This window comes from Pholis gunnellus, assembly GCF_910591455.1.
Source record: "Pholis gunnellus genome assembly, chromosome: 15".
Taxonomy (NCBI): Eukaryota; Metazoa; Chordata; class Actinopteri; order Perciformes; family Pholidae; genus Pholis; species Pholis gunnellus.
In genome coordinates this window covers 15,697,979-15,711,580 of record NC_136542.1, presented here as the reverse complement: position 1 = coordinate 15,711,580, position 13,602 = coordinate 15,697,979, and the positions used below count along the sequence as shown (strand labels likewise).

Below are 13,602 nucleotides of genomic sequence, written 5' to 3'. Positions count from 1 at the left end.
TTAATATTTTTTCTTAAATACACTACATGTATTATAATTTATACAAATATTTTTCCCATTTTCTCATTGCACAGCTACTGTCTTCCTCAGTTGCTCTGCTTCCAGTGCAGCTTGTTTTAAGTAGAGCTTTTATCCAATCAGATTTCACCTCTGTGTCTTTAGATAAGAAGAGAGGCCCGAGGCCTGCAGACTCACCAGTGAATCCATGTGCAGTTTAAGTGAATGGGGACAATATTGTTGATTGTCTTAGTGTTCAACCAATCAGATCTTTAGTTTGACATGATGGGCGTATTCTTTGACGTGCCAGAGCTGCTAGCTGGCCTAGCCATACGTGATTGGTCAGTGGGCTAGCGTAACATGTTGGGCGGTGACAATCCCAATATCTGCTGCCTCTGTGGAGCAGACGTTTTCAGCCCTCAAACGTATTAAAACATATTCAAGAAATACAACTGGGGAGGCTCGACTGTCTTCACTGGCGTCCATGAATCGAGAAGGCCTTCTTACTATAGAGGCTTGATACAAGCAACTTAAGGGAAAGGAAAACATACAATTTCTTTTTACTAGAAGGGGAAAGTTTTTCCCTGTTTCAAATGATCAGTTAGATATATTGTCACTGAGGTTTTGCATATAAACCTTATGGTCAAAATCATTATCATTGACTTCATCACCATGAAATCACAACAAAGGGTAGCAAGCAAGCTCTGAACAAGCTTTTTTTATATGGTTTGATATTAAGCCCTAAGAATGATAGATGCATACAATTGTGTAAATAAGAACAATTTAATGTTACAATGAAAATACAATTTTATAGGTATGACCTTTATGATCAAACTGTCATCTTCAAGCTATCCTCTGTTTTCTAACATGATATTAGTAACGCTTTTTGAAAGCTTTTCTAAATGTCATCCATTCCTCTTGTCACTCTTCTCTGACACAAGACAGTGTTTATTTTAAAATGCACTACAGAAATGTGATCCTGCTGATCCGTTAATGTGAAAAAATAAAAGATGTAAAAAGATGCAATTGGAGCGATGACAGCTGTATCCACCAGGTGGCGCTAGAGGGCACCTGATCACCGGGAGGCGGGCTTTAGCCTCGCTGCACCAATGACAAGCTGCTGGGGTCGAAGTTGAAGGGTTACATCCAATATGGCGGCTAACAAACGAGTGCTGTATGTCGGTAAGTTAATGTTACTTTTCTTAAAAATACGTTGAAACGACATTGTTCCAGTGAGCTAACGTGTTGAGGATATTACACATTAAGTGATTATATGAGACACAACCAAATGTGTGTAAAGTGCAGATAATATGAAGAAAACATGAACGCGTCACTTTAAAACATGGCAACGTCGCTGATTTTAAACTTCGCACAGTTTCCTCGACCCCGTGACTAAAGTGCGTCATGTCAAATGTGCAATAAATAAAAACAATGAAACAACAACACACAAGTTGTGGCCTCGGAACTCCAATGATTCGTATTGTTTTTTTTAACGTGGCACGTAAACCTGCACCGTTATCCTCTCTTCTGAAAAATATTCTCTCATCTGAAAATGTTTACAATGAAGCGACGCGACAGTGACGTCCTGTTCATCAGCTCAGTGTCGGTTCGTTGTGTTTCTGTCAGGTGGCCTGGCGGAGGAGGTGGATGAGAAGGTTCTACATGCTGCTTTTATTCCGTTTGGAGACATCACAGACATCCAGATACCATTAGACTATGAGACGGGTGAGATCACGAGCGCTGCCGTTAACTGTAACGGAAGCTACGCTGCTTCTATAGAACATGAAGTCACTGTGGGTAAGGTGAATATTAAGCTGTAATAATGTGTCTTGTGTTCTGTTTTCAGAAAAGCACAGAGGATTTGCGTTCATTGAGTTTGAATTGGGAGAGGTACGTGAAGTGCACGCCAATGGCTCCAATATTGTGATATTGAAGACAATACTCTGTATGGAAACCTCCATGAATTTAAAATGGTCAATATATCTGAGCTCTTAACCTATTTATGACTGTTGTCTTCTGTAGGACTCTGCAGCGGCTATTGATAACATGGTAAGTGGATCATATTGCTGCACGCTCGCGTCGGTGAAGTTGTATTTCTGTTTCTGGGATCTAGCTTGTTGTGGATTCACCCGAAAGATCCGTAGTGAGCTTTCTGCTTTAATGTTTCTTTTCTTTTCTCTCTGCTAGAATGAGTCTGAGCTTTTTGGACGGACTATCCGGGTCAACACGGCCAAGCCCATGAGAATCAAAGAAGGTTCTTCTCGACCAGGTGAGTAAAGAAAACCTGTTTTTCTATAGAGGCCGTAAGTTGAAGTGATTTTAAATCTGTGATTACGATTTGAACTCTGCTCCTCCGTCAGTGTGGTCGGACGATGACTGGCTGAAGAAGTTCTCAGGGAAGACCGCAGAGGAGGCCGATGCGGAGGCAGCGGGCGGAGAAACAACCACCACTGCAACGCAGGAGGTGAGATGGCTTTCTCTGTAAACTGTGCCTCTGACTCCTAGCCATGTTAAGTCGGTGGCATAAGTATGATATGTTTTCGCAGGCTGAGCCTCCGGCTAAAAAGGGCCGAGTTAATCCTCAGGTCTACATGGACATTAAGATTGGAAATAAGCTAGCCGGGAGACTACGCTTCCTCCTTCGGGCTGACATCGTTCCCATGACAGCAGGTGTGTATGTTCTACATCAATATTTAGGATCGCTTGCATAAAGAATTGACACTGAAATGACAACAAACAAGAAACCACAAGTGCTTATTTATATCATCCCCCTTTAATAAACAAAACAATCTGTGGGCAAATAGTAACAGCAGCATCTTTTCTTAAATCCCATAAAGAGAATTTCCGCTGCCTGTGCACGCATGAGAAGGGCTTTGGCTTCAAAGGAAGCTGCTTTCATCGCATCATCCCTCAGTTCATGTGCCAAGGAGGTGACTTCACCAACCACAATGGCACCGGCGGCAAGTCCATCTATGGCCGGAAGTTTGACGACGAGAACTTTGTCCTCAAACACACGGAGCCAGGTGAGGCGTTCTGTGTGGAGCTCTTGTAGTGCGTGTTGGTGGTCATCATGGTTTACGTTTACCAGCAGGTGGTCCTGTGGCTAACTTGCCAAACCTCGTCTCTCTTGTGCTCACAGGGCAGCTCTCCATGGCCAACTCTGGGGCAAACAGTAACGGCTCTCAGTTCTTCATCACCACTGACAAAACAGACTGGCTGGATGGCAAACACGTGGTGTTCGGAGATCTGGTGGAGGGGATGGATGTTGTCCGTGCAATGGAGGTAAAGGTGGAAAGGGTTCACTGCTGCTGCTAAATATTAGCTTGATAAAATACAATCACAGGTTTCTATTTGTAAAATGAAAGAGTTATTTCAGTGGTAAGGAAGGCTTAAAATCACTCACAGCAAAAAGCTCTGTCAGTAACGAACCGTAAATATTACCCAATGTGTTCTTTAAATCACTGTTGCCACATGGAAATAAAGCATGCATGTGTTAATTAATAAACTGTTAATTAGTAGAAGAGTGTGCTGGTTTACCAAATGCAATACATTTTTAGGGATGATGTGAGGTTTATCCTGATTTGTTTTTTTATTTTATTTTATTTTGAGGCTTTCCAATTTGCAAAATACACATACAAGTAAAAGGAGAAAGAAAATCAGCAAAAACAGGAACCCTAAGCTCCCCCACCCACCTAAAAACAGAGGCCAGAATATATAATGCATAGTAAAATGTACATGCATACCAAAAAAAGCTGCAAAGGCAAAACCCACTGCTAATGCAACAACATGTCCAGAAGAGTATTCAGGAACCAGAGAGAACCAAGAACAGTCACCAATAGGGACCGGCAATAAATGAAGATAGAAACACACACAGTGTGTGTTAGTTGTACTGTGCAGGTGTGGGGGATTCAATGTTTCTCAGGACACAGACCTGCATATTAATGCTCTGTCTCTTATGCTCCCTAACATAATCCACAAATCTTTGCAAATTTAGAGTAACAGTTAGAGTATCTTTCAAATTCATCTTGTTTTTTTAAGTTTCAAAAATAGAAAGTTAATATTATTGATCATACTGTTCACAAATGTTATCTAGATTATGATTGTACCGTTAAATGTGGAACTCAAACATCCATCTGGGCTTAATGTAAAATGGATCTTCTTGTTTATATTGTAATATCAGCATGTAAAAGTTTAAGACAATCAGGCTGAATTTTTGGCATGAAATTGGTGTATCTTTTAATTGTGTTTTTTTTCCTGCAGGCTGAGGGAAATAAGGACGGCAAGCCGAAGCAGAAGGTCATCATCTCTGACTGTGGGGAGTTTGTGTGAAGAAAAAAGAAACGTGTTCTTGTTTTGTATATGTGTCAATGGGGGGCCGTGTATGTCTGAGAGCACGAGTGTGTTCATGGTCTTTTGTACTTTGAGCTCACATCATCTGCCATGTAAATATTTCAATAAACATCACTCTTTTATAAAGAAGCCACAGCTTGATGCCTTTTGCTTTGTACAAATGAAATGTTACATTGATCCTCTGATTGTTGGTTTAACCCTTTATAGCTGCAGAGCTACCCATTTAAAGCACATTATTATTATTATTATTATGATCAAGTTTAACTTGTTTTTAAATTCAGTAAAAATCTAAGTCAATGTTGTCAAAGGCTTTGTGATTAATTAATTATAAAACCATTTATTTTCATACATAAAATCTGAGTTTGTTCCAAATTAGAGATGCACCATGCAAATCATGCATCGTAAAATATATCTATTTAATGGGTCATTTATTGCACATTATGAAATGATCACGTGCAGGGTTTGAACAAACGTCTAGAAGTTGAATAAATATAAACAAAACAAACATCGCCCTTTCTCCTCACCTTATTGGACACACAAGTATTTGGTGCGGTGGAGCTGCCACACCTGAGCAGGTTGAGTGGAGAGAGGACATCGCAGGAAAACAACTCCTCCCCCTCCACTCCCGTCCTGTTGAGAAACTTACTGAGATCCTCATCGGTGGAGTTCATCCAGCAAAGCTGCTGTTCCTCCGCTGCGACAGTGAATCGGATCGCCAGCGTTTAAACTGTAAGTATTCAAATCTATATGTAAAGCACCGAGTCGGACAGTACTTGTTGGGATTTACTCGATTTAGGAAGTTTTAGACGTGGATATTGGGGATACGCGCAATCGCGCACGGAATGAAAAAAACTTAAATGCGTTTGCCGCAGTCGTTGGAAGTGAATGTCTTGAGTAAAATGTGACGGACTAGACAGCGATTAATTAAAACGATTCTGCTTATTTTAAAAGAAAGTCTCTTGTCTAATAAAAGTTTGAGGTTTTCATTTTGCTCTTATTTCTAATAATTTTTTGACGTCAAAGATACGTTACCACATTGATTTATATGTTAATGATCCGGTTCCACCGCAGTTTTTGTTGTTGTCACAAGTCTGTGATATATTGCCTTCTACCTCTGTGATATATATGAATGTTTTCTTTTGGACTCAGGCTGGTAGATACCTGAGTTGTGTCTGTGCCGTTTCAACTGTAAAGAGCTCCCTCTGTCTTCCATCAGCAGGAAGAGAAGACAGGCTGTGAACAAACCTCGTCATGAACTGGGCATTCCTCCAGGGCCTCCTCAGTGGGGTGAACAAGTACTCCACAGCCTTCGGCCGAGTTTGGCTCTCCATCGTTTTCCTCTTTAGGGTCCTGGTGTTTGTGGTTGCGGCGGAGAAGGTATGGGGCGACGAACAGAAAGACTTCAAATGCAACACACTTCAGCCCGGGTGCCACAACGTCTGCTACGACCACTTCTTCCCCGTCTCCCACGTCCGGCTGTGGGCCCTGCAGCTCATCTTCGTCACCTGCCCCTCTCTCCTGGTGTTGATGCATGTAGCCTACAGGGATGACAGGGAACGGAAACACACGCTCAAGTATGGCGAGAACTGCCACCGCCTCTACAAGAACACGGGCAAGAAGCGCGGGGGCCTGTGGTGGACCTACGTCCTCACTTTGGTCTTCAAAATCGCTGTGGACGCCACCTTCGTCTACCTCGTCTACCACATCTACGAGGGGTATGACTTCCCCTCGCTCGTCAAGTGTGAACAGAAGCCCTGTCCCAACAAGGTGGACTGCTTCATCGCTCGGCCCACTGAGAAACGAATCTTCACCATCTTCATGGTGGTCACCAGCCTGATCTGCATCCTCCTCTCTATTTTTGAAATCGTCTACCTAATTGGGAAACGCTGCCGTGAATGCTTCACCGCGGTCCACAAGTCTCGCCACGTCATGACCAACAGGATGTCCAGTGGATCGAACCTGCTGGAGTCAAACACTCTACAGTTGCCGGGCAAAACCACCCCTGATACGCCTGCTCCTTCATACAGCGCCGCCATATCTTGAGATCCCGAGAATAAAGGCAGAGACTTAATGAAAAACAGTGCCGTGGTAAAGGAAATATGCCTCTCCTCCCTCCACCGGCACTTCCTTAAGAGACTTCTCAGCAGACATTTGAGTGCTCAGAGACCGAACTACAATAGAGATAGTTCTTTACTGTTACTGTGTCCACATGTCAAAGAATTAGACATTCTGGAGCACAGGACATACGTATGTGTCATTGATCTGGAATGTACTCACTGTGGTGGGGTTTGGGTCAGAGTACTTTACAGAGTTTCTTTTTCTTTTTTTCCCTTTTTTCCCCCGACAGCCCTCACAGAAAAAGCACGTTTGTGTGATTTAAATTTGGCCTTGAGACAAATTACATGAGTCACTCCATAGTTTGGAGATGGTTTTACAAACACATGTGGTTTTGTGTGTAAGATTTTCCTTCTGCTCAGTGACCAACCCCTAAACGTTTAGCTCAAGCTGTACTGCGTCATTTCCCCTCCACTCACTCCTTCATGTCTGACTCTTTGTGGATACTGCCCGTAACTTATCAAAAGGTTTGAAAGACTGTGCTGTGCTGTCTATGTTATTGTTCTGACCTGCTTTAAACTGATTCCTGTACACAGGCAGAAGAGCGCAATGAAGTCCAAATGCAGAGCTGTAAACACAGTCGTTACTGACATCAGGAGGTTCACATGTCACAGCACTGAGGTGCAGTGCGTCTGCATAGTTGTTAATAATATTTTACATTAAAGATAATAATTTTCATGATTTGAAAGTGTGGTTTTTTTCCCCCTTCCGTAACATCAAGGAAGTCAATTTAGCCAGGTCCATACGCAGCGGTGCATACACATGTCTTAGCGTAGGAAACATACTAAAGAGCAACGTAAACCAGCCAAAGGACTTGTTGATTCTGCAAGTTCTGTGGTTTGACGAACATCGCAGGCTTTCTTTATTCTCCCACTTTTGTTCCATGAAGCCCTCCCTTCCCATTGGGCACACAGATTACTCTGTTGCAAGGAGCAGCGCCCTCATTGTTTAGGTAGACTGGTACGTTGAGGAGGGCAGAGGAGGAGTCTCCCACCCCTCAGTTTGAATCATCCGTGCTGACGGGCGTGGACCCCACCCAGTGCAGGAATTTGTCGGTCCGGACAGCCTCTGAATAGATCTTTCCAGTATTTACGTTGCTACATGCGATAGGAGCGACATATGGGAGTTGAAAAACATCTTTTCTTACTCTCTCCTTGTGGTATTGTGCCAGTCAGTTATTATCAGTTTGCTTTGCTGGGGTTTCGTGATGTCTAACGCTGAAAATCTTGTGCTGCCACCTCATACCATAGGGGGGAGAACAAATACAGTTTGCTCTGCTCAAAGCAATAAAGAATGATATTTTAATCAAACAGCAAAGTGTGTTTCCACAGACAGTGAAAGGATAATCTGCAGGCACCGTTGTTGACAGTTTTCATTGGAACTGTTAATGTCTATTTCAGTAGACGGTAGTTCCGATGAACTCTATTAACGAGAGAGGTCTGTGGCTTATCATGGTAACTGATTTGGGTGAAGACAAGCTGCTGCTGGAATGTTGTTTTCCACTTCCTCTGTAGTGGGGTGGCACCAGATGGATCCACATGAAGGAAGTGGAAGTTTTTATTTTGTCGGGGATTTGAGACGGAAAATAATTTAATCGTCCACCCACCCATACACAAGTACACAGTAGGGATGGAAATTGCATTCTCTGGGGCCAATGCTACAGTTACCTGGGTGAAGTGATTAAGTCTGAGTCAAGCATCACTTTTATCTTCACCAAACAGGATCTTTACTCTCAAGTGTTACAACAAATATAACACGTAAGCTTCAGTATGCACTTTTCTCTTTGTCCTTCTGTTTGTCCAGCCTGACTGGGTGTTTCTATAATGAGCCGACATTCACTCCCACTACAAGAACCTCCCAACTCTTCTCGGGTAGTATTTCTGTTCTGGTCCCGGGCCTTCTCTGTGCGCTGGTTCATGTCCCTCTTTCACGTTTGCCAGCAGTGAAAAGTTATGTGTTTATCCTGTTGTGTTAGTCTGTCCTGTTGAGACTCGCTGGTGGCAGAGGTTGAGTCACAGGGTGCATTCCTCCAGGTGTGTCCCGCCAGACTGCCTGGACCAGTTCTTCATCTGGAGCCAAGACGCAACCGTTCTTTCCCCTCCCCCATCTCAAATGCAGTTATCGTCTGCTGAACTGTTCCTAATGCTGCAAGCACGTGCAAGTTCACGTCCCCGAGCTTTATGCCACAGGTGAACTTTCCTGAAAAGAGCGACGGCAGTTGATACTTCTAACAATATTCTGCGACTTTTAGCTCATGGCTGCAAGACTTCGAGGTGAAGTGATTCATTTAGAGAAGCCAGAGCAACCATGACATCCTCTTCATAGTGTAACTTTTTGCTCTTTTTGCACCGTTTTCAGATGGAAACAACCTTCTTCTAAATTGATATACTTGTGGGTAGCCATGTTTTAGCCTGGCACCAGATACCTGCATTTCTGTCCACATCTCAGTTTCACATCCACATTTTAACAAAGTGAAATAAGACAAATTCAGCTTGATTGTCAGGTTGCCTATGTTTAACAGCTCTTATATAAGAACCATGTAAATTACAGGTATTAACTTCTGTTGTTGTCAGACACATTTTTTCGGAGAGCCCTTTGTTATCTATCTAGAAATATTGGGGCTTGGTTGTTGTGAGCCGTTGCTGTTAGTGAGCCTGAAATAAAAAGCTCACTGAGACATTGTATGTCATTCTACTGAACAACACAAATGACTCTGACTTGACTTGAGACCGGTGATACATGAGCAAGTCTTTTATCCTTTTGTGTAATGTAAACGCAGGATTCAATAGCTCTGAAGGCAGGCACCGGTCTGCAAGAACTGGCAAGCTTTTGCACAGCTATGGCATGCTGAACTTTGATACTCCTGACAGTGTCTGTGGACTTGAATTCATCTGCAAACACTACTAATGGGTGTTCCCTATACAGAAACACATTAAAGCAGTTTGATTGGGAAATCCTATCTGTAAAGGGCAAGAAACATAGGTTTGGTCGTGAAAGCGAGCGGATGGTGAATTGGGGACAAAAGCTCATGATCTGACAATGAGGATGAGCTCAGAAGGCTCATGAATTGTGACAGTGTTACCTGAGAAGAGCTTGGCCTTCAAAAGAATGAAGGAAACACAGTACGCTTTTTTGGCTCCGTCGTGGGTGTTAAAAGAATGAAGGAATTAATTAACACTGCAGGAAATAAGAGAAAGAGGAACAGGGAAATGTTGAATGTTATTGTGGCTACATGACAACAAATTAACTCTGTAAGATATGAACTGATGTCCCCACGCTTCGCTTCATCTCCACCATTTACCTCACCTTTCTTTTCAATAACCTACTCCCCCTTTAGAGAATCCAGAAAGAATGTTGCTTTACACTCGTCATGCTTTTGGAAACTTGCAACAAGACGAAGGTGAGGAGACACACAACAACAATCAAATGCTTTCACCAGGGTGTGTCTGGTACGTATCACGAATCACTCAGAAACACGTTGGGACAGGGAGACAACACTTCCTGACATGTACATAAAACAATGGCCCCAAATCTGTCGTCTCAAAACTCTCCACTGTGCCAATCTGGGACCTGAACCACATATGTGTGGGCTCAAATCACCAAGGCTCTCATTGGTTTATCTGGTTCATGTTTAGGCCTATCTCCAAACCTACCCAAAGTACCTGGAGATGGTTTCTGTGTTACCTGAATATATTTGATTTTCCACCTAACGCTGAGGTGTGAGAGTGTGTGTGGGGGAGACAGAGAGAGAGAGAGAGAGAGAGAGAGAGAGAGAGAGAGAGAGAGAGAGAGAGAGAGAGAGAGAGAGAACGAACATCTGGGGCAGCTCCAGTCTGTCTTCTTTAACCACACCCACAGGCGCATTTCTCAACACTGCGCTCGTCTACCTGGCGAAAGGAGACAAATCTGTGCGTTAAAGGACCAAATTCGACGTTAAAGCGGCAAGAAATCCCCCTGAAACACATGCCGTCGCTTGTCTTTAAACTAATAATGGACTAATGCTTCTTCTGGTAAGTGAACAACTCGCTGTAATTAACTTTTGATGTGTCTGCGATGAGTTGAGGAAGTTCGCGTTTCAGCCAAATGGAAAGGAGTTGATTTGGAGGCTTTTTTTTACGGCAGTCTATGAAACGATAAATAATCCCTGGTGTTTGTCGAAGAGCCTTATGTCGGCTAAGAGCCAAACATAAATAAATATGCCTGAATAACCACGCAGCCTGTGCGTAAAAGTAAATTTTTTAAAACTCCTACACATTTAAATGGCGTAAGCGGTGTTTTTATGTTAACACATACACAACAGCAGCTGATAGTATTTACTTTGTTTCCTACATTAATATCTGTATCCAAGGTGTGAAGTTGTCGTACTGCTTTCTAAAATATATATGAACTCCGGTTGTGTTAACGTTGGTCCAACTTGTTTTCTTAAGGAACGGTTTAGCTCGAGGCCTCCTCATAACGATGTGTTATTGTCATCAGTGGTTGTTTCTGGCAAGGTTGATAAAGGAGGCCTGTGGGAGAGGTTTTTATTTGTTAGTTTTACATTAAATCAGCTTTGGAAGATACATGTGTGGTTTTAAAAGACAGAATGAGAGGTTATTCGTTATTGAAGTGCACCACTAACACAGAGTGAAAGCAGAATACTCAGCAGACAATGAAAGCCTGTTCACTCATTTTTCAATCTGTCTCATCCAGGTTTGAAGGTAAACTACTACTAGCAAGAGAGGAATTCCACACAAGAGGTTTCTGACTGCCAGCCAAGGACATGGACTGGAAGACCTTCCAAGCCCTCCTCAGTGGGGTGAACAAATACTCCACGGCGTTTGGGCGGGTATGGCTGTCTGTGGTGTTTGTATTCAGGGTGATGGTGTACGTGGTGGCAGCGGAGCGAGTGTGGGGTGATGAGCAGAAGGACTTTGACTGCAACACCAAGCAGCCCGGCTGCGCCAACGTCTGTTACGACTACTTCTTCCCCATCTCCCACATCCGCCTGTGGGCCCTGCAGCTCATCTTCGTCACCTGCCCGTCCTTCATGGTGGTCATGCACGTGGCGTACCGCGACGACCGTGAGCGCAAGCACACGGCAAAGCACGGAGACAGCAAAAAGCTGTACAACAACACGGGCAAGAAGCACGGCGGCTTGTGGTGGACCTATCTGGTCAGCCTCTTCGTAAAGACAGGCATCGAGGTCTCCTTCCTCTACATCCTCCACTACATCTACGACAGCTTCTACCTGCCAAGGTTGGTCAAGTGCCACATGGCGCCCTGCCCCAACCTGGTGGACTGCTACATCGGCCACCCCACTGAGAAGAAGGTCTTCACCTACTTCATGGTTGGAGCTTCAGGCCTCTGCATCGTCCTCAACATCTGCGAGATCGTTTATCTCATCTCCAAGCGCTTTGTGCGTATCGCGAACAAGATGAGTAGGCGCAATCGCAACGTGGCCGTGCATCATGACGAGTACAACAAGGACCCCTTCAGCAACGGCAATGAGACCTTGCTGAGGCGGGACCTGAAAGATCAGCCTCCATCCTTTAGGAGTGCAATCAAGCCTTCACACAGGCTATCTGGACTCAAACTGGAAGAGAAGATACGGGCCTCTGCTCCTAATCTGTCCAGTTCTAAGTGAACGGAAGTCAGGCTGCCGCACTCACCAGTGCTTGGGCTAGAACCCAATCACAAACATCAGACTCAGAACAATGAGCCAAAAGCTTCCATGTGTGTCAGACCCTGGAAGTTGAGTCATCAGTACTGGATTCATCCTGTGGGCCCCTGTGTCCACATCTAAGACTCTTTTTGAGCGCATGAACTTTGGTTTCCAAGTCAACATCCACAGTATAAAGTCAGCTAGAGACAAAAATGATTTGTAAATGATACGATGGTTTCCTTCTTTGAATACAATAACGATCTGTGTGCCTTTTCAACGTCACCCCTTCACCCATATTAGAACATACCTGTGAGGTTTCTGTCTTTCTTGCGATTAGAGTTTTGACACAGGAGGGGGAGGAAACGAGACGCTCAGCGTCACGAAAGGAGGGCAGGACACACCTGGCAGAGGTATTCACCCTCCCTGCCATTGTATACAGTGGTCTGTCAGGGTGCTCTGTTGTCACTGAATGTTACATGCACATTTCAGTGATCTCCTTTGTTTAACTGAACGTTCATCATAGATTTATCTTCCCCGGACCTTTAAATCATTGAAGAATGGTACAAATATTCTGCATTGGAGTGTGGACACTCCAAAGTCATAGAGTTATGGCTGAGTAATACTTGAAGGTGTGCAAACTGGCCAATTTTTTTTTTTTACTGCATTTATTTTCTCTATCTACAGATTTCTACATCTAAAGCCTTAGCGGACATATGCTTGGTTTTTATGCTGCACAGTCATGCTGTACATAGACTGCCTGTGTTTTGACTTGCTTGTACACAAACTCGCCTCATCCAAGACCACTGTTGATTTAAATAAGACAAAAGGAATGCTGCTGTTGAATTCTGTGTTGGTAGTGCTGGAGCGCAGAGGAGAGGAGGTGGGATGAAGGTTGGACAAACAGGTGGCTCATTGAACTATAACTCATTTTTGTGATACTAACTGTCCACTGTGGACATCAGGTGGAAATGTATTTTATGGCTCTTGTTGTTCATGTAATTTCTTACAAAACTAAATATATTAAATTTATTGAATGTGTGTTGCTGTTTGGTGTTTTAACAGTAAGGGCTGCTGTTCATTTTATTTCTGGAATATAGTTTCTATTTATATGTGGGAGGTACAAGTTAAGGACCTGAATCTTTCCATTGCTTCTGACTCATAATAACTTCTTCACACTAACGATCACCAGGATTGCATGACAACAAGCATTCACCCATTAGAATTCACCGTGAGTCACCATGACATGCTATCTTACCGTTTGTGGTGCCTAATGTGTTTTAAAGCGTTGTGAAGGACTAGTAAGAATCTCAGTGTGCCTGTCAGACTTGTCAGTCAGGTTTTAACAAGGTGCGGCGAAGAAAAGTTTGTTTATTCTGAATCATTTCCGCAACAAACTACAAAAACACTACAGAGGTTGTACAACGTGAGCTCCTTATATGGTCAAAGATGGCTTCAAATACATTTTGTAAGCAACATCTGTAAAAAGAGGTTACGCA

General features: G+C 43.4%; 3 protein-coding genes across 5 annotated transcripts; all 3 read left to right on the top strand.

Moving 5' to 3' along the window:
* The first annotated feature begins 1,116 nt into the window (after positions 1-1,116).
* On the top strand, positions 1,117-4,461 carry ppie (peptidylprolyl isomerase E (cyclophilin E)). The gene is made up of 10 exons (XM_079175129.1): positions 1,117-1,179; positions 1,624-1,722; positions 1,844-1,887; positions 2,020-2,046; positions 2,185-2,266; positions 2,358-2,461; positions 2,544-2,667; positions 2,835-3,020; positions 3,137-3,279; positions 4,258-4,461. The coding sequence occupies exons 1-10, from the start codon at positions 1,149-1,151 to the stop codon at positions 4,324-4,326; spliced, it is 909 nt and encodes a 302-aa protein (XP_079031255.1). The 5' UTR covers positions 1,117-1,148; the 3' UTR covers positions 4,327-4,461.
* Positions 4,462-4,979: 518 nt separating this feature from the next.
* Positions 4,980-7,134, top strand: gjb10 (gap junction protein beta 10). Of its 3 annotated transcripts, none has more exons than XM_079174034.1 (2): positions 4,980-5,076; positions 5,564-7,134. In XM_079174034.1, exon 2 carries the CDS (start codon positions 5,599-5,601, stop codon positions 6,388-6,390), a length of 792 nt encoding a protein of 263 aa, XP_079030160.1. In that variant the 5' UTR covers positions 4,980-5,076; positions 5,564-5,598; the 3' UTR covers positions 6,391-7,134. The 3 variants fall into 3 exon arrangements, with proteins under 3 accessions (XP_079030160.1, XP_079030161.1, XP_079030162.1); XM_079174035.1 differs by having other exon boundaries at positions 4,987-5,076; positions 5,567-7,134; XM_079174036.1 differs by having other exon boundaries at positions 5,022-5,076; positions 5,497-7,134.
* Positions 7,135-10,317: 3,183 nt separating this feature from the next.
* Positions 10,318-13,144, top strand: gjb3 (gap junction protein beta 3). Its single transcript, XM_079174100.1, has 2 exons — positions 10,318-10,472; positions 11,155-13,144. Exon 2 carries the CDS (start codon positions 11,225-11,227, stop codon positions 12,086-12,088), a length of 864 nt encoding a protein of 287 aa, XP_079030226.1. The 5' UTR covers positions 10,318-10,472; positions 11,155-11,224; the 3' UTR covers positions 12,089-13,144.
* The last annotated feature ends 458 nt before the right edge of the window (positions 13,145-13,602 follow it).